The 20,836-nt window shown below is 41.3% G+C and overlaps 1 protein-coding gene across 2 annotated transcripts in view; it reads left to right on the forward strand.

Moving 5' to 3' along the window:
* Positions 1–3,475: 3,475 nt before the first annotated feature.
* net1 (neuroepithelial cell transforming 1) overlaps positions 3,476–20,836 on the forward strand; it is a 117,400-nt gene continuing 100,039 nt past the window's right edge. For both annotated transcript variants that reach the window (XM_068005136.1, XM_068005137.1), the window contains exon 1: positions 3,476–3,616. In XM_068005136.1, coding sequence (XP_067861237.1) covers positions 3,501–3,616 — 116 coding nt within the window. In that variant the 5' untranslated portion in view covers positions 3,476–3,500. The remainder of the gene's footprint in view (positions 3,617–20,836) is intronic.

Genomic DNA, 20,836 nt, shown 5'->3' on the forward strand with positions numbered 1-20,836 from the left:
ACTGATTCCCTCTCTGTTAACCAAGTACAGATGATGCCCACGTCTTCCCTTGTGACTATGACATGGGCATCATGCCCTCCATAAATGGAGTTAACCTAAGTAAAATGAAGGACTATTAATGAGGGTTCAAAACAAATAAATGCCCATGGTAGATGGTATTTATCCTAAAGTGCTGAAAGAGTCTAGGAAGGAGATTTGTGAGACACTGATGACCATTACGAGGGAGTCATTGAACACAGTGGAGCTATCAATAGATTGAAAACATGCTAATGTGATATCTGTATTCAAAAAGGGGGACTTAATAGAGACAGGCAACTACAGATCCATTTGTCTGAGTTCCATTCCATTCCATGTGAAATAATGCAATTGATTATCAGGAGTAAACTTGAGGCTTATCTGTACAATAATAACCCAGCAAACTGCAGTCAATATTGATTCAGAAGGGACGAATGCTGTCCAATGAACCTCAGGTGGATGTAAAAATTCCCATGACACTATTTGAAGAGCAGAGGATTTCTCCTGGTGATCTGATCAACATTTATCCCTCAGCCAACACCACTAAAACAGATTACCTTGTTATTTATCTCTTTGCTGTTTCTGGGACCTGTGTGAAAATTGACTGCTGAGTACCCTACATTACAACAATCAATACATATTGGGCCAGAAATCAAGCAGGGTGGCGAGGTAATGCTCACAGTAGCTCCTGCGAATTTAATTAACGAAAATACTTACTGCGGGCTCTGCGGCGTCCAATTGCTTGAATTTGGACTTTAACAAAATGTGTGCTATCAACCCAGCCTCTGCGCAGTGTGAGTTGCCGTGCAGCTGGAAGCATCTGTGAGGAAAATACGCACCCATAAAATCTGTCAGGAAGAGAAGTCACGCCCACAGATTCCGGCTGCATTGCTCAAGCCAGCAAGCAGACTTCATTCATTTAAAGTTAGTATTCTGGATGTCATTGTAAATAAAAAATTTAATTTTTTTTTGATAAAAAGCCAAAGAAATAATTGAATTAAATTAAAGAGACAGAAGGGAAGAAAAATAATTTTAATTTTTTTTTAATGACCAAAAACTAGTAAAATAAGGAGTAATATGAGATTCCACATTTTTAAAAGTTAATTTTTAGTTGTTTGGCAGTCATTAAGACTAACTGCGCATTTAAAACTTAATTTAGACATGCTATTTTTAAGCGTACATGTTCAGTGGCCTAATTAGTTACTTTCCAGCTGGGCGGATAAGCAAGTTGCTGCTTTTTCAATGATTTCTCTGATTGCAGCCTGCGATGTCCCTTTAATTTGAAGCTGTTATATCGTCGGCGAACCACTAGGAGCAAGTTCACGATTTCCACGTTTCACTGCGCATGTGCAAATACAGGAACTTGCTCCTTCAATTCACCACTAAAAACTGAGAGCGCTGTTGAGCTCCGCCGATATTTCGGGAGCGATTTCTGGCCCAGTGAAAGTAATTTATTGGATGTGAAGTACTTTGGGACATCCTGAGGTCATGAAAAGTGCAATATAAATTCAAGTTCTTTTTTCCCCAGTGAACCTGCTCCATATGCTTATTGCACAGTGTAAAATGTTGTCATGTGGAAGGATTATCACAGTTTTTCATTGCAGATGACATGTGAACAAAATCAAGTAGAATTTTTTTGAGTGCCATTGGAAGACAAATTCTGGGTTGTTGAAGAATTTATTGCTTAAAGGATTTTCACCAGTTGCAAGTAAACTCTGCTACAAAGAAACGGTAAGTAAAATCTCCATCCCTGAGCAATATACAGGGAAGGTCCCAGGTTGACTCCCTGGTCTGTGCTGAGTTAGAAGTGCCCTCGGGTTGGGGAAGGAAACAAAGCAAGAACTTGCATTTATATAGTGCCTTTCACAACCTCAGGACACCCCAAAATGCTATACAATTAAATACTTTTTGAAGTGTAGTCACTATTGTTATGCAGGAAACACAGTAGCCAATTTGCACACAGCATGGTCCCACAAACAGCAATGAAATAAATAACCAGATAGTCGGTTTTAGTGATGTTGGTACAGGGATAAATGTTGGCCAGGGCACCAAGGGAACTCCCCTGCTCTTCTTCAAATAGTGCTGTGGGATCTTTTATGTCAACCGGAGAGGACAGACGGGGCCTCAGTTTAATGTCTCATCTGAAAGGCTGACAGTGCAGCATTCCCTCACTACTGCACTGGTGTGTCAATCTAGATTATGTGCTTAAGTCCCTGGAGTGGGGCTTGGACCCAAGACCTTCTGACTCAGACATGTGCTGACACCTGTACAAGACTTCTATTCATAATAAAGTAACCTATACTGGAAGTGTGTACATGTGGATGCTGAGTGAAGACAGCATCAGTCTCCGATGCAACATCCTCCATAGTCAGATAGCTTGCCGGCACTCACTATCAAGGTTTACATATGAATAATGGTCACTTGGCAATCATTGTCCATAGAACTGTACCCCGGTGAGGGAGTTAATGCCTTCAGAAAGGCAAATGGCAAAATTGGATGGAAAAAGGCAGTTAACAAGAAAATGTATTATTGCTATGGTAAAAAAGGGCTGTCACCTGCTTGTCACAATGATCCTTCTACACTTTCCGTTAATATCCTTTAACCCAAACCACAAAAGACTATCAGTGGCCTGGCAAAGACTGCTATTCACAGGTCCAGGATTAGCGCGTCCCACCTCTATTCTGCGATCTTGTCAGTGCCCGTTGGCCCTGGAAAAGAAACATGTGGTGTCCACTGGTACGCTCAGGGCCTTCTGCGAGTGGTGGGCACCGCAGGGAATAGTGTCTGGTAGACATAATAACATGATTTACAACAATAACTTGCATTTATATAGCACCTTCATGTAGTTTCGGTTTAAAAGTTTCCCTTTTAAGTTCACTTTATGTTTAAATTATATTAGCTATGCCTATTCACGAGGGGGCACTTATACATTTGTTTCTCTATTGATGACACTGAAGCAACCCAGTGTCACCCTTATTGATCAACTAAAAAAGGTGCTCCTATACAGGTTATGATTATTCTTTTTACAAACCAAAATCAATGAGTAAATACCCAAATGTGAATAAAGTTATATCCTTATTTTAAAGAGGAAAATTAGGTGCACGAGGGATGAGATGTGTTTAATAAATTTCACTCCAGATAATTTCTGGAAGCTGCAGCAATACATGTCCTTTCCACATTTGACCCAACCCTGATATTTTAGCACCTTTATTTCACCTCTCAATCGGAAGGAGTTTATTTTTTCCCCCTCGGCCTCTGTGTTGTTCACGGTTCCGACCCTCCAGCTGCTCAGCTCAGGCCTCAGATTGGAGCGAGAAGAGGCGAGGCCCCGGCGTTGTCCTAGCAACGGCGCGTGCGCTGATTGGCGCATTCGACCTGCGCCAGTTTCAAACCGGAGGGGCGGTTGCTGCGCGCTTTTGCCGCTGATTGTTGGCGACGCTCTCCCATTCAGACATTCATTCGCTGCATTTAAAATATACATCCATATGATGAGCGAGGCTGAATCGGCGGTGAAAGAGAACAGGAGGCCGCCGCTGAAGAGAAAATCCTCAGCGCCTTCGACCACGCCAGAGCTAGAGCCAGCGGACAGCGACAGCCGCCGGTGAGTGTTGTGTGTGCTGGGGGGCTACTTCCGGAGACAGAGGCCGCAGGAAAGGCTGAGGTTGCACTCCACGCCCCCTTCACCCTCTCCCTTCCCAAACCCTTACCCTTCACCCTCTCCCTCACAACCCCTTACCCTTCACCCTCTCCCTCACAACCCCTTACCCTTCACCCTCTCCCTCACAACCCCTTACCCTTCACCCTCTCCCTCACAACCCCTTACCCTTCACCCTCTCCCTCACAACCCCTTACCCTTCACCCTCCTCCCTCACAACCCTTCACCCTCCTCCCTCCCAACCCTTCACCCTCCCCCCCCCCCCCCTTCAGGTGAAGACGAAGGGGATAATCTCCGAAAGCTTGTGATTTTAAAATAAAATTGTTGGACTATAACCTGGTGTTATAAGATTCCTTACATTTGTCCACCCCAGTCCATCGGCATCTCCACATCATAATTATATGGAAGCATTAGTTACTGAAATTAAGGTTTCTTGGTAAATTTTGTCATTTAAGCCAAGGGTGCTTGTCCACTTTTGGCTATGGCAAAAGGTGGTGCTACTTTGATATTGGCCCAGATTTTCCTGTAAATTTGTGTCATAGTAATGGTGTATCTATGGTGTAGGCTATTCTAGTGCAGTTGTTCCAGGAAATTTTGGTGTAAGTGACCTAAGCTATTTACGCTGTGCCAAAATTTCCTGGGCCATTTGTGCTGCTCTATCATTACCCTTGTCTAAACAGTATTTAAGTTAATTCTCAGCTCTCTTCTCTTCCCCCCCACCCCCCCGCCCCCCCCAACACAATTTTTAAAAATCAATGCAATTATGATTTTCCTGAACGAACACCTATTTTCCCACTGCTGCCACTGGAAAACAATGGCACTGGTGACCTGGAAGCGTTGTGATTTCTACAAGATTGGCATAGAAAACGGAAAGCTGTTCGTTTATCTTCATTATTAGGTTTTACATCAATAAGAAACATCTCAAGTTAAAGAAAGTCTTGCAATTTTTTCACTCAAAGGCTGGTGAGTGTCTGGAACGAGCTGCCAGAGGCAGTAGTAGAGGCGGGTACAATTTTGTCTTTTAAAAAGCATTTGGACAGTTACATGGGTAAGATGGGTATAGAGGGATATGGGCCAAGTGCAGGCAACTGGGACTAGCGTAGTGGCCGAAGGGCCTGTTTCCATGTTGTAAACTTCTATGATTCTATGATTTATATAGTGCCTTTCATGACCTCAGGACGTCGTAAGTGCTTTACAATCAATGAAGTACTTTAAAAGTGTAATCTCTGTAATGTAGGAAATGAGGCAGCCAATTTGTGCGCAGCAAGCTCCCACCAACAGCAATGAAATAAATTACCAGGTCATCTGTTTTGGGTGTTGGTTGAGGGAGGAATGTTAGCTAGGAAATGTTAGAATTATCATTTTATTGACTTCATGGTTATTATTTGTTGCACATAAAGCCCACAATGAATTAAATCTCTGAAATCTCAACTAAGTTCTCAGAAATCTGAATTCAATCCAGAATTCGATTGAACTGGACAGTAACCTGGACCATGCATCTGTAAGGAAACAAGATCAGTAAAAGCAACATTGTAATATATTTACAATATTTTATTTGAGGAAAGAAACTTATGCATTGTTTTGCGGCAACAGAACAATTGTAGCAGATAAAGCTGCAGACATTACTCCCATTAGCCTAATAAATAGCCATAGAACCATAGAACAGATACAGCACAGAAGGGGCCATTCAGCCCATCGTGTCCGCGCCAGCTCGAAGAACAATCAGGTGCCTATTCTAATCCCACCTTGCCTCTACCACCAATTCGGGCAGTGAATTCCATACACCCACCACCCTCTGGGTAAAAAAGTTTTTCCTCATGTCCCCTCTAATCCTTCCGCCAATCAGCTTAAATCTATTTCCTCTAGTTCTTGAACTCTCCGTTAGTGTAGACAGGAAGTACCTGTTTCCCCTATCGAAGCCCCTCATAATTTTGTACACCTCAATCAAGTCTCCCCTCAGCCTCCTCTGCTGTGATGATAAATGACCATTAACTAGACGAGATATCACTTTGAGAATACAGGATCTGGAAGATGTTCACAGGGCAGACAACTCCAAGGTGACATTTATGAAGCACAATCAATAGATATAATTCAACTGACAGCAACTTTTGTCAGTTTCATCACTGCCTTTAAATGGTATTTTCCAGTTTATTGCTTCATCAAATTTACAAATGGTGATATGGAGGCCAGAAGGGCCAAGTGGGGACTCTAATTTGGTCACAGTGTTACATAAAAACCATGAATAAGATTAGACGGTTGCTAAGACCCAGAAACGATCTTTGGTGAAATTATCGGGAAAGGTTGATCCACTCTCGGATACGTTAATAGCAATATTAAAGGCAGCTCTGTTAGAATTATAGAAAAGTTACAGCACGGAAGGAGGCCATTCGGCCCATCGAGTCTGCACCGGCTCTATGCAAGAGCAATCCAGCTAGTCTGACTCCCCCACCCTATCCCCGTAGCCCTGCAAATTTTTTCCTTTCAAGTACTTATCCAGTTCCCTTTTGAAGGCTATGATTGAATCTGCCTCCACCACCCCCTTGGGCAGTGCATTCCAGATCCTAACCACTCACTGTTTTTAAAAAAAAAAAAAGTTTTTCCTCATATCACCTTTTGGTTCTTTTGCCAATCACCTTAAATCTATGCCCTCTGGTTCTTGACCCTTCCATCAATGGGAACAGTTTCTCTCTATCTACTCTGTCTAGACCCTTCATGATTTTGAATACCTCTATCAAATCTCCTCAACCTTCCCTGTTCCAAGGAGAACAACCCCAGCTTCTCCAGTCTATCCATGTAACTAAAGTCCCTAATTCTAGTAAATCTCTTCTGCACCCTCTCCAAGGCCTTCACATCTTTCCTAAAGTGCGGTGCCCAGAATTGGGCACAATACTCCAGTTGTGGCCAAACCTGTGTTTTATAAAGGTTCATCATGATTTCCTTACTTTTGTACTCTATGCCTTTATTTATAAAGCCCAGGATCCCGTCTGCTTTTTTAACTGCTTTCTCAACCTGCCCTGCCACTTTCAACAATTTGTTTACATATACCCCCAGATCTCTCTGTTTCTTTACCCTTTTTAGAATTGTGCCCTTTAGTTTATATTGTTGTAATGTGATGACTCTTTTTAATTAAATAACTGAGCTTTTGTAGTTTCAAGAACTGTCACAGAAGGTTGCCTGATGTCAAACTGGCCACACTGCTTCTGATTTACCGCCACGTTTGTTACAACATATCAGAATTAGAAATGAAACAAAATATGGAGGAAGTCATAAACGTCGATCAGCGGCGAAATTTACAGTGTACGTTGCTGATCTCATTGTTGCAGGACGGTCTGGGAAAATCTGTTCTTGGAAATCAAAAATGTTAGTTTTTTTTTCAATTTCTGGAAATTTTATAAAGTTTAGTATGCAAATACAGAGCTCTGCGCCTCTTTGCCTTCTGGCCAAACAGTGAAGTGAGCAATACAACTGCAGCTATTCACATCACCACTGAAGATGCACCTGGACCACATTGATGCTTGACAGTATATTGGTTCAGGAGGCCTGACTTGAGGTGGAACCTGTGATGAACATAATTTTTTTATGGTTTATATTATGTGCAGTTCATTGTTTATTTTCTGGTAATCTGGGGAAACTGAATAATACCGACCCAGCCTTTTTTCCAAAGTCACTATTCTTTATTGCCATTTCACTGATGTTCATCGTCGCTTACTACATTCAGCTTGACTGGCATGTGTTCATACAATGTTTAAACACTTTATGATATACAGACCAGTTGATTTTTTTTTATTAAGAAAAACAAATCTTCAGGAATGAGTTTGCAGCTTGTCTTTGTATTGATTTCCCCATAGTTGTCACAAGTGTGAATAAACAGGAGATTCTACCTTTGGCTGAAAAGCATGAAGTTCTACAAATGCATAAAGGTGAATTAAATGGCTCTGCTGTACACTGGTAAAGAAGTGATAATCACATGTTAAAAGTTATTGGGGAATTGCATTTACAGACATTTGTGTAAGAATAGTGTGTAAAGTGTGTGCGCAATCTTTGTTAAAAAGTGCACTTAGCTTCTGAGTTACAGTTTTGCAATTTTCTTATTTCATTTCTGTTTTCTGTTTTAATATTGAATCATGGGAGTTTATAACTGGCCAGCATCGTGGCCACTTTAAAATGGCCTCTGCAACTGCGTGTTGGGAGAAATTCTGCTGTCATTGCCCCTATGCATGGGGTAGGTGCGATGACACAACGGAGCCTGTCAGGACACTATAGTTGATCATTATCAAATACATGTATGTAGTTAACCAGTTGCCAAGATCGTCCAGGTAAAAAACAATTAAGATTGATCCTTAGGCAATCAATTGCTTATTTGTCCCAGGAGCAAGACTGTCACAGTTTAACTGTGCCCTGCAGGGATGTGAATTTTTTGCCTTGCATCTGCCAGACAGTCTCTGTTCCTTTGAAACTTGATTCCTGTGATTTACAGTGTCATTTAATTGTAAAAGATAACCCTTCAATCCTTCTTTATCTTAGTGATGACTTCCAAGTGGGAAGAGGTATAACTGTAACCAGCAGCAATTATTATTTAGTTGTATTTCTACTTGCAAGACAGTTAACCAGTCTAGTCTAGGAGAATGCTCAGTAGTTGTCCAGTCTCATTTAAATCAAATATTCTTATAGGATTTCATTTAAACCTTCCATCACCTGGGTCTGGTCTAAATGGTTATTCCTGAGATCTATTGGAGCTTTTGGATGTTATTATTAAATGGGAACTGGAAATCAACTAAAACACTTATCTAGTGAGATATGCCTTTTGCTCATTCTTTGGTTCAATTTTATTTAATAAACTTGTTTCAACATTTTAGCCCGCGATATACAATTTCAGTGTTATTTGTCCATACGTGGAAGAGATCAAGAGCGTATGGTGATCATCTGTACTATTTCAAGTGCATGCCTTTGGTAAAAATGGCAATTGTTTTCCCCATGGTCTGTTATCCAAGATTGTTTCATGAATATTGTCGCATATTAGTTCTTAGGGATCATAGGCTTGTCTGTGGAAGTGGACCTTTTGCATTGGGCACAAGAGAAGTATCTGGAGCAGCCTTGAATTATTTCATGAGTTACATGTATTAACAGACAACTCAGTTCATCCAAGGGCCCTTCTTCTTCATCTGTGAGCCTAGGCAGTGTTGGAATGTGGGAGGTGCCATATTAGACCTCACTGTCTACATCACCTCATGCCCACACATGCAACCTTCTTAGGAAATGTCTATGGATAGCAATTGGGACCAACTGGCTTTTATTTTTAGTTTCCCGTCTTCCCCCAAGCCAGGGAACCAAGGTCACTTACACCTTTACTACTGCCTTGGCTGAGATTGGTTAACTCAACACATCAGAAGTTGAATCTTGGTTTTTCCTGGGCTTTTTGGCTCAGTATCACACCATGGTATGTTATCCATTCTGCACTCAGGGAAGCTCTTTGCTAAACTATTAGCTGGGCATTCCTAAAATATATCGCTGAGCTAGTTGATCTCTGCTTAGGTGGAACTTGACCTGCTACAACTGCCCTCAGTACACTTAGACTCTGGAGGGGGGAGATTAGTCAGGGTTTCTTTTGTGTATGTGAAGTGGGACATGACTGAGAGCACAGCGATAAAACCCAATGTATCAAAACAAGAATGACCAGAACAGATGCTATTTGCAAGTCTCTCATCTGCTATGTCAGCCTTAGCCTCGGGAAAAACAGGCCATTTATCTTTCTACAGCTTCACCAAATACTAATTTTCACATGGCGTCATGTCTGGTTACCCTGGGATCAAAAAACATCGTCGTTGGGCAGCATATCATATTGAAGCATAAGCACGCAGTGCAGTGTAACAGCAGAATATAGTTTTGATCCAATGCTTAACAAGTTCCCCAGTTTCAGCCATGCAGCAAGATCCAAATAGAGGAAATCCTGAATGGATTGCAGATGATTCTTGGGTAACTTTTATAGAAAATTTTAGACAATTGAGGAAACAGCATTCAGTGATTTTGATAAAGTTTCTGTTGACTCAGCTTTGATTAACTAGTTATGAGATAATAAAAAAATGCTGGTAACTAAACTTTTTAACTGCTAAAAACAAATTATGTTGAAATATGTAGCAAAATTATAATTTTTTTTCAATGAAAGTATTTACCACAATGTAGTGCTCTGAAGCATCATTGCGTGGTACTATAAGCCTGTGGGGAAAATGGGTTCAGACTCCTGTACTGCAGAACAGAGGCCACGTGCCTTCTTGGAGCACAGGGTGCAGGGAAAAAATCAAAACCAAATTATCCCCAGGTTGCTTCATGAATGCTTTAATGGCAGGTTCAGAGCAGTATTGGTGGTGGCCTGAGAGTAGGTCTGCTGTTCGACACTCTTGACCTGATGATGTATAGGGCCCAAGCATAGAAATGGCCTTTTGAGGGGCACGATCAGGTAACAATGAATATTCTTAATGTTAAACATTAAATTTAATAATTTTGTTGAAATTAGCCATGTCAGAAGATAAAAGGCATCACTTTTACATAACACAATATGCAGAGAAAATACCATAAATTTTTCAGTGCTGTACAGTGACAGAAAGCAAAAGAGTGCTGATGGGAAATAGGGCTATCCCAGCATCCCTTTGAGAAAGTGATCCATTTGTTCTGTGAATAGTTTTTCTTTTGTTCCTGTGAGACAATTTTTGGCCTCTACTCAGTAACTGCCCAGAGTGACACAATTAAAATGAGCTCAGCGTCTGGAGGACTGTGGACATAGCGCTGGAAAAAAATTTTTTGCCACCTGGTATAGAAGTCTGCTTGAAGTACAGATGCAGAGCTCGGTCCTGGTAGCAAATGTTTAGTTCAGTCAGGCAATGTTTGTTGGGGGGTGGGGGGGTGTTACCTGTCTGAATCTCACTTCTCCATTCCAGTCTCTTTATCATTAGCACAACCTAAAAGCAGAATAAATCTAATTCGCCAATGTCTTCTCGACATCGCTGGCTAATGTGAGCAAATTGTGAATCGGGCATACTTGGGCAATTCCCCACTTTGTGAGTAAAGACCACTGTCATAGCTGCACTGGAATAACTTGGCTGGGGTGGGGGCTTGTTCATGGCTTCAGCACAACAGTTAAGATGTTATTGGAGACATAAGACAATGCTGTGTCCAATGTATTCAGCCGTTTCTTGATATCACAGGGAATTAACTGAATTGCCGAGATATTGGTATTTATGAATGTGGGGACCTTGAGAGGAGGCAGAGTAGGAACATCTAGTTGGCGCTTTTGGCTGAGGACTCTTGCAAATGCTTCATTCTCGTTTCTTGCTCCACATGTTGGGCTCCACCATAGTTGAGGATGCAGATGTTTGTGGAGCCACTTTCTGTTGCCTAATTGTCCACTGCCTTTTTCAACTAGATGTGGCAGGGGTATAGAGCTTTGGTCTGGTTGTGCAACCACTTAGCTCTGCTGTTCTATCATGCATGTGGTAGCTTTACTGGGTTGGCACCTTATTCTGATGTGTGCTTGGTGTTGCTCCAGGCATACCCTTCTACGTTCCCCATTGAACCAGAGTTGATTTTCTGGCTTAATAGCGATAGAAGGGTGAGATAATGTGCTGAACCCATGTTGCAGAATGTGGTAGTTTACAGTTTTACTGTTGATGGCCCGCAATGCCTCATGGATGCCTTTTTTTGGGCTGCTACATCTGTCCTTCATTTGGTGAATGGTGAATGGTGATAGTGCCATACTATATGATGGGTGCCTTCACTATGAAGCCGAGACTTTGTTTGTGACGACAATGTGTCACGGTCACTTCTAATAATGCTACCATGAATAATGTGTCACTACTGGGTTGGATGGTGTCAATGAATCCAGAAGGATAGTCACTTTTTTAAGTCGTTCATGGGATGTGGGCGTTGCTGGCAAGGCCAGCATTTATTGCCCATCTCTAATTGCCCTTGAGAAGGTGGTGGTGGTGAGCCACCTGCTTGAGTGGCTTGCTAGGCCATTTCAGAATCAACCACATTGCTGTGGGTCTGGAGTCACATATAGGCCAGACCGGGTAAGGACAGCAGGTTTCTTTCCCTAAAGGACATTAGTGAACCAGATGGGTTTTCACGACAATCCGGTAGTTTTATGGCCACCTTTACTGATCTTAGTTTTTTTTAATTTCCAGATTTTATTTAATTAATTGAATTTAAATTCCCCAGCTGCCATGGTGGGATTTAAACTCACGACTCCGGATTATTAGTCCAGGTCTCTGGATTACTAGTCCAGTAACATAACCACTATGCTACCGTATCCTTAAGGAGTACTTGTGTTGGTTCCTTCACCACAAGACACAGGCCCAGCATGGCAGTTATGCCCTTCATTGCTCAGTCAATGGTGGTACTATCAGGACACTCTGGCTATTGAAGTCCACCACCCAGAGTGCACTCTTTGTCCTCGTTTCCTCCAAGTGGTAACATGGAGTAGCATGGATTATTGCGAGGCGGGGGGGGGAGAAGGGAAGTAGATGGTAATCAGGAGGTTTTCGTGGCATTGTTTGCCCTAAAGCCATGTGTGGAGTTGATGTTTTAGGACTTCCAGGGCCAATCTTACGTGACACGGCCCCCCACCTCTGGCCAGTGTGTCCCGTGGTTAGGACTGGACATAACCAGGGTTGATTGAGGACTCTGGGATGTTGGCTGTTAGATATAACTGAATATGATTACGTCAGGCTGTTAAGAATGGGGAGGACTTTGCAGGATTGACTGCAAATCACTCTGGGATTGCCAGAGACTTATCTGTCATTTGTCGAAAGATCCATCAGTTTCTAATTCTCTTGTGTATCAATTGTTTACAACTGAGTGCCTTGCTATGTCATGTCTGAGGGCAATAAGAGTCAGCCACTGGAGTTGCATGTATGGCATCCCAGGTAGGGATGCAAGTTCCCTTCCATGAAGGACATTAATGAACCAGTTGGATTTATGTGACAATCTGGAAGATTTTATAGTTTAAATTTTTTAGTGCAAGCCCATAAATTACTAGGTTATTGCGTTCACTTTCAGAAATTGCCATGGTGGAATTTGAAATCATAACTTCTGGGTTTCCAGTAGAGTACCATAACCACGAGGCTATTTCACCTGCATTTCCTCGGTGTGTACTGGGTTGTTTACAGTTGTGAACTGTTAGGATAAATTGACCTGATTGTGAATCAAAATCCTTATTTTATGAAATGAACTGCAGCTCCACTAGAGGTCATCATACACCTGCTAAATTGCCACCCATCAGATTAACATCTTCCTTTTGTCTGCTTGCGCACACACACTCTTTTTCTCTTCTCCTCTCTTTAAGGAGCAAACACTCCTTTGGATGTACCTCAATGGACATTGGCAGCCTTTGAGTATCTCACTCAAGTGACCATTTTTCATATTTGAATTTGGGCAACAGGATTGGCAGGCTTTATACTTTCTTAAAAAAAAAGGTATAGAGATTAAACATTCAAGAAGAAAAGAGCAGAAATGAACAGTTTCCAGTCTGCAATAATACTTGCTGGATGTTATTCCCAGCAATCTCTGAAAATCATGTTCACAGTGCGGGTCACATGGTCGAAACAAAAGTTACCAATGGCTGATGTACCTGTCCTGACAGGCAAGGATAGGCATGATGCAAGCCACAGATCTGAAATGCCATGACCTGTTCAAAAAATATCTGACAAGTGGAGCTGGTTGAAAATAAAAGGATTCATTTTTGAATGTAGTTTGAAGTAAGTCAACACACATTTTATTGAACGTTTAGAACATCGGAGAGTTCTTGCTGTTTTGGTGTAGTTCTTTTTATTTTAGGTTCCACTGGTATAGAACTGTGAATCCTCCCTTGGTGAGGAATTCCTAAACTGTTGCCAGCCCCCACCACCCCCAAGCCCCCAATGCAAGAACCAGGTCATCACAAGAATGTCCTACTCTACTTCATTATTCTGGTATCTCGTCAAGACTCAAGATGGCTTCTACTTTTCCTTGAAAGGATACAAGTAATTTTTTCCCTCCCCTTTCAACTTTCCTTTTTCCTCGGTTCATGAACCATCTAAAAACTGAGACAACCTGCTTTCAGTACAGGCCTCTGCTAATGCCACAGGAAAAAACTGGGTCGGGTATCAGTCCACTGATGACATCCCTTTCAATGTCGATCCCAAGCAGCTGCCCAGTTCTTTTGCTTGATACCTTCCCACAATGATGCAATGGCGATCAGGAAGTCTCTGGTTGCAGGTATGAGCTTTGGTGCACCAGAGCTTTGTGCTAGCACAAAATTATTTAAAAGTAATCAATTTATTATGTCACAGTCCTTGCAGCCACCCCATCTCCATCTTTGGAAATGAAAAATGTGAAGTAAAATTAAGAACAACTCTGGAACAATGTATATTCAATGGGTGAGTCTGATTTGCAGCTGGACACTTTGATATTTATGAACAATAACTTGATGCCAAATCTTGTAGTGTTGGTGCAAGCACCCAGCAACAGATTTTATCATACACGGCTAAGCTTGTGCAAGGATTTTCATTGGAATGTCGGATATCCCCAATTGTTCACCATTGTCTAAGTATTTCTCTTATTTCAGATATTAATTCCAGAAGTATACAAAGGTCTATGGCAGTAGTCTGCCATACAAGTGGTTGACTTGAAAATAGTAATGTTAATGAAAGATTACATTTTGCATGAGTAAAAGTGAAATGTCCACTCGAGCGCAGCAGAATTTGAGAGATGTGGTAGCCGAACCCGAACAATTTGTGCAGCCAGACATAAGTGTTGACCTGGCTGTAAATTTGTTGCGTTTAGCAACTGGAGGATATTTACGTCAGTCTGATGTGAATGTCTTACTTGGCAATCTCAGACCAAACTGGTGGTGAGATGTCTGCATTCTTCATTACAAAAGTAGACTGGTGTAAATATTTCCACATTTATTATAGCCAAATATGCATAGCAACTGTGCAAATGCGTCAGACCTCCTGTTTCATTGTATTTCACTGAGGTAGATTTACATTATTTTCTATTGCCGTTTTCATGAAGAATGGGAATAGAATGATGGTAAGTGTAACAAAACACATTTCTTCAATTTTTTTTCTCAAAAGTTGTCTCTGAGCACATTCACCATTCCAGTTTCTGATTAACTTTTTTTTAAAAATACAGTTGTAAGGTAAATAAATACAGGCTATTGTTGATAAACTGTGGTAATATGCTCTATTTTAAGTGAGACAAGATTCCGAACTTGCAAGTGACATCTTCATTTATGATTTAAGAGGCTTGCTTACATTAAGGCTAATTTGGCCCTTGGTTGATCACTAAGGATCATGGTGAATGGTGGTTAAAATTTCAAAAAAATATAGATCTTTCACCATTCTTCTCAAACATCATAAAGATCTCTACCCCATGATATTCAGAATAGCTGGCACCAAAGTGATTAAAATACTCCAATGTTATCAGCGTTTCAGTAACACCGGCTGAAACAGTAGCAACTGACAAGTGATTCAGCACTTGGAGGTAAAATCCACACTTTCAGTTTGAAATTGAGATTCATACGGTGTAAGTTTCTTTTGTTTTGGTTAAAAATCATTTACAAGTTGACTGGTGCATTTGGACCTTTTTTTCTTTTCCCTCCCTTGAAGGCATTGATTCCCTCCGACACTCATCCAAGTGTCCATTATTCATGTGTGAACCTAAGCTGTGAGTGCTGATTGGTTGAACAGCCATTCTGGCCTCAGATCTTGTCTTCAACTGGCATTCACGTGCACTTTTGCAGTTGGAGTCACTGGATAGTAATTGGTAACTGGAACTCTAAGTGTATTTTTATACCTCTTTTCACCCCCCACCTCCCCAACTCAGGTCACTCTGGGCAATTGTAGAGCCTCCTAACTCTGCTCTGACTAAGATATTATCTCCATGTGAACTGGGAATCAGACATGGAAGCTTACTAGTATGTATAGCTCATCTACTTGATGTGTAAACCTACTAAGCCTTCAGGGAGCGCACTTTTAGAAATTATAAACCAAGTCAATGCCAAATAAGAAAGAAAATAATTACTTGCATTTGTATAGCACTTTTCACGACCTCAGGATGTCCCAAAGCACTTTACAGCCGATAAAGTATTTTTGAGGTGTAGTCACCGTTATAATACAGGAAACAGCAGTTGCACAGCAATTTGCGCTTAGCGAGCTCTGACAAACAGCAATATGATAATGACCTGATAATCTGTTTTTAGTGTTTCAGTGACTCCCCTGCTCTTCTAATAATGCCGTGGGATCTTTTACATCCACCTGAGAGGGCAGATGGGGCCTCGGTTTAACGTCTCATCCGAAAGACAGCACCTCTGACAGTGCAGCACTCCCTCAGTACTGCACTAGACTGTCAACGTAGATTTTGTGCTCAAGTCTCTGGAGTGGGACTTGAACCCACGACCTTCTGATTCAGAGGCAAGAGTGCTACCAACTGAGTCACTATTACGATTAATATCCCTGCTGAAACATAATTCAAGTTTATTTAATTATCGGCTGATGCTATAGAACAGAACAAAAAAACCAATAAATTTGGGGAAATTACCGATAAGTGGAAGTTATTTTTTATACAAATTGTTGAGGATTGCATGAATTGAGAAATGCTGCTGATTATCAAAGAACGAGAAGTCGATTCTTGAAGTTACTGTTTACTAGTGGAGTTTATTACTAATTTACTGCATAATAGCAAAAAATAATTGACTGACTGGATCTTTTAGATCTGTAATAGGGATTTTCTGCTTGGTTTAAGAAATTGCAGAGGATAACATTATGTTACAGTAGTTTTCACCACAAGAGGCTGCTAGTGAGCTATGGGAATAGCAGTAGCCCTATTCATATAAAACAGGTATTGCTACCAGCAGTAACTCAATCAGTTGGTTACACAATTCTAATAATATTGTGCTGGAGTTGCTACTGACCAACCTCATTTTTATAAGTTGCAATAACACTAGCAACAAACTGAGGTGGGAGGAAGAGCCAAAACCTTAATACAAGTTCATAGAATGGTTACAGCACAGAAGGAGCCCATTTGGCCCATCGAACCTGCGCCAGCTCTCTGCAAGAGAATCCAGCTAGTCCCACTTCCCTGCTCTTTCCCCGTAGCCCTGCAAATTTTTCTGCCTCAGGTACCTATCTAATTCCTTTTTTAAAGCCACAATTGACCCTGCTTCCACTACCCTTTCAGGCACTGCATTCCACATCCTAACCACTCGCTGCATAAAAAAAGTTTTTCCTCATGTCACCTTTGGTTCTTTTGCCAATCACCTTAAACCTGTGTCCTCTGGTTCGCGACCCTTCTGCAATGGGTACAGTTTTTCTTTATTTACTTTGACTAGACCCTTCATGATTTTGAACACCTATCAAATCTGCTCTCAACCTTCTCTGCTCTTAAGGAGAACAATCCCAACTTTTCCAGTCTATCCACATAATTGAGGTCCCTCATCCCTGGAACCATTCTAGTAAATCTTTTCTGCACCCTCTCTAAGGCCTTCACATCCTTCCTGAAGAGCAGTGCCCAGAATTGGACACAATACTCCAGTTGTGGCCGAACCAGTGTTTAATGAAGGTTTAACATAACCTCGCCTTTGTACTCTATGCTTCTATTGATAGGGACACCGTATGCTTTCTTAACCACTTTCTCAACCTGTCCTGCCACCTTCAACGACCTGTGTACATACACCCACAGACCTCTCTGTTCCTGCACCCCCTTTCGAGTTGTACCCTTAAGTTTATAGGACTCTCTTTGTTCTTCCTACCAAAATGTATCACCTCACATTTCTCGGCTAAATTTCATCTGCCAGGTGTCCGCCCATTCCATCAGCCTGTCTATGTCCCCTTAGTTTGTACTGCACCTTTTCACAATAACTCAAGTAGGCGGTTTGCAATAGGGGAGTCATTCAGGAGGGAACACAAGGCTCAAAATTCACTTTTTCATTTATCTTTTGCCCTGAAGATAGGGAGGTAGTTTGTATTCCAGCAAGTAGAAAATATAATTTATTTAATATGTTCTCAGACATTATTGTGATCAGATGGGAGATTTCTATATTATGCTTACAGAAAGGGTATTTTAATCCCTATCTTTATTGTTTTAAGTATTGCACCCCTGCTGTCTTACTGTATCTCTAACTTGAAATGGGAGGGAGTATAAGGAGAAGATATATACACTAATGGTAAAACTTTAAAGGGAATAGAGCAGCAGCAAGGTCTAGAGGTTCGGTTACATGACATTTTTTAAAGTTAAAGGGCAAATTGATGATAAAATTTTTTAACTCCTAAATCACTGGTCAAGCCACAGTTAGAATATTCAGTTTTGGATGCTCTGTTTAGGAAGGATGCTGATGACGTGGAGAGGGTGCAGAAAAGGTTAAATAAGATGATACGGTGAAATGAGGTTTTAGTTATGAGGATGGAGACTAGAAAACCTGGGCTATTTTCATGAAACAAAGAAGGTTAAGAAGAGTTCTGAGAGCTGTTCAAAATTTGGGGATTTCGATAACGTAAATACAGAGTTCTGCTGGTTTGTGAATCTGCGTTGAGGGCATATATTTAAATCACAGAAGGCAGAGGTTAGGAGAATTTATTTTTAACTAAGGGTTCCACACATCTCACAATGGTGGAAGCAGAATCCATAAAAGCTTTGGATAGGAAGTTAAGTATTTGGAAAAGAAAAGGTTAAAATGGAATATAGGGAAAGGACAGACTATGCCATGAAGAAAGAACTTGCATTTATATAGTGCCTTTCACAACCTCACGATGTCCCAAAGTTGGCCAGGACACGTGGAAAACTCCTCTGCTCTTCGAATAGTGCCATGGGATCTCTCACGTTTTGTCTGAAAGACAGAACCTCTAACCATGCAGCTCTGCTTCAGTACTGCACTAGTGTCAGTTTAGATTATGTGGTCATGTCTCTGGAGTGGGGCTTGAACCCACAACGGTCTGACTCGGAGGCAAGAAGTGTTACCCCTGATCTGATTAAGAAGGCATACGGGATACTTTCCTTTATCAACCGAGGCATAGAATATAAGAGCAGAGAGGTCATGCTGCAACTGTATAAAACACTAGTTAGGCCACAGCTTGAGTACAATTCTGGTCACCACATTATAGGAAGGATGTTATTGCACCTAGAGAGGGTACAGAGGGGATTTATGAGGATGTTGCCAGGACTGGAGAATTGTAGCTATGAGGATAGGCTGGGGTTGTTTTCTTTGAAACAGGGGAGGCTGACGGGTGATTTAATTGAGGTGTACAAAATTATGAGGGGCCCAGATAAAGTGGATAGGAAGGACCTATTTCCTTTAGCAGAGAGATCAATAACCAGGGGGCATAGATTTAAATTGATTGGTAGAAGGATTAGAGGAGAGCTGAGGAAAAATTTTTTCACCCAGAGGATGGTGGGGGTCTGGAATTCACTGCCTGAAAGGGTGGTAGAGGCAGAAAACCTCATCACATTTAAAAAGTACTTGGATATGCACTTGAAGTGCCATAACCTACATTGCTACGGACCAAAAGCTAGAAAGTGGGATTAGGCTGGGTGGCTCATTTTTGGCCAGTGCAGACATGATGGCCCAAATGGCCTCCTTCTGTGCCATTAATTTTCTATAATTCTATGAGCTAAGGCTGACAGTTTCATTCCATGATACTATGATTTTAACTGGCTAGTTGTTCATAGTAGGAATTTTGCAAATCTATACTGGTTTAAGCAGAAGGCATTTGCAAAAATAAATTATCTTGATAGAGGGTTCAGGTAATGATGAAGGGGGGGAAAAAATGCTTGTAATTTTGGCCTTGTTTTAATTTGTATTCTTGAGACTTGCTTCCATGAGCCAGTTGGTGGTTATCATACGACAACATCTGGTTCTTTTATCCTGATGACTTTTTGTGAATCTACTTCCAGGATAAGGGAGCTTGTTTGAGTAATAAAAGGAACCTGACATTCTTGTCAGTTTGCTGGAATACAAATGAAAACAAGGCCATCGTAAAAGTAGCTTGAGAACTGAAGCATGGCACTAGTAGAAATATGTTCACTTTTTTTTTTAAAAGCGCAAATATATATTCCTCTTCCCCTCTGCAGATGGTAGGGAAGAGGGTGAGGTCCCAGAGCTGAGCACACTTTGCTGACTAGGAGATTGCAAACTTGCACAGGAAACTTATTCCCAAGCTTGTGAAAAGTGCTGTGAATAACTGCTGAGGTGTGGGGAAACTACCAGAATAGAGCCATCTTCTGGATATATGTACAGTACGTGTGTGGGATATTTTTGCCTTTTCTCTGTCATCCCCTAATTACATCAATCGTGTATATGCTAATAGGTTCTTTTGGTATTGTGTGGAGTGCATGTGCCCCTAAATTTGGAATATTGATATTTCGCGCGTTATACTCTAACCTATTTTTCCAACCAAAATTTATTTTTTAGCAGGAAAATATTGTTTTAATAGCAACTTAAAACTAATGGGGTAAATAGTGGTATTTGGCTTCTACTGACTTTTAACTTGGGGGTTTACCAAGCATTGGTAAAGCCCTGGACCCGAGAACATGACGTGACCTTTCAGGCCAGTACTTGATGGGGAAAGGGTGGGAAAGTGGAGTTGAGGTAAAAATCAGATCAGCCATGATCTCATTAAATGGCCAAATGGCCTACTCCTGCTCCTATTTCTTATGGTCTTATCACAAGTGCTTTGACTTGGAAGGGATGGGATGTTTTCTCAGTAAAAATGACTCAATTGCTAAGGTTTCTCAATACACCAGTAAAGCTGAAATGACAGTTTATGGGAACAGTGGAAGTTGTGATCGAAATAAAGAAATTTCTATTGAATGGTTTCTAACAATCACTCCAGTTTCTCATTTGATTTTAACAGGATGGCTGCAATTAAAAAGACTTGCAATTACATAGCGCCTTTCACGACCTCAGGATGTCCCAAAGCACTTTACAGCCAATGAAGTACTTTGAAGTGTAGTCACTGTTGTAATGTAGGAAAAGCGGCAACTAATTTTCCCACAGCAAGGTCCCACAAACAGCAATGTGATAATGACCAATTAATCTGTTTTAGTGATGTTGGTTGAGGGATAAATATTGGCCAAAACACCAGGGAGAATTCCTCTGCTCCTCTTCAAAATCGTCCCATGGGATCCTTTACATCCACC

This window comes from Heptranchias perlo, chromosome 24, assembly GCF_035084215.1.
Source record: "Heptranchias perlo isolate sHepPer1 chromosome 24, sHepPer1.hap1, whole genome shotgun sequence".
NCBI classification, from domain to species: domain Eukaryota; kingdom Metazoa; phylum Chordata; class Chondrichthyes; order Hexanchiformes; family Hexanchidae; genus Heptranchias; species Heptranchias perlo.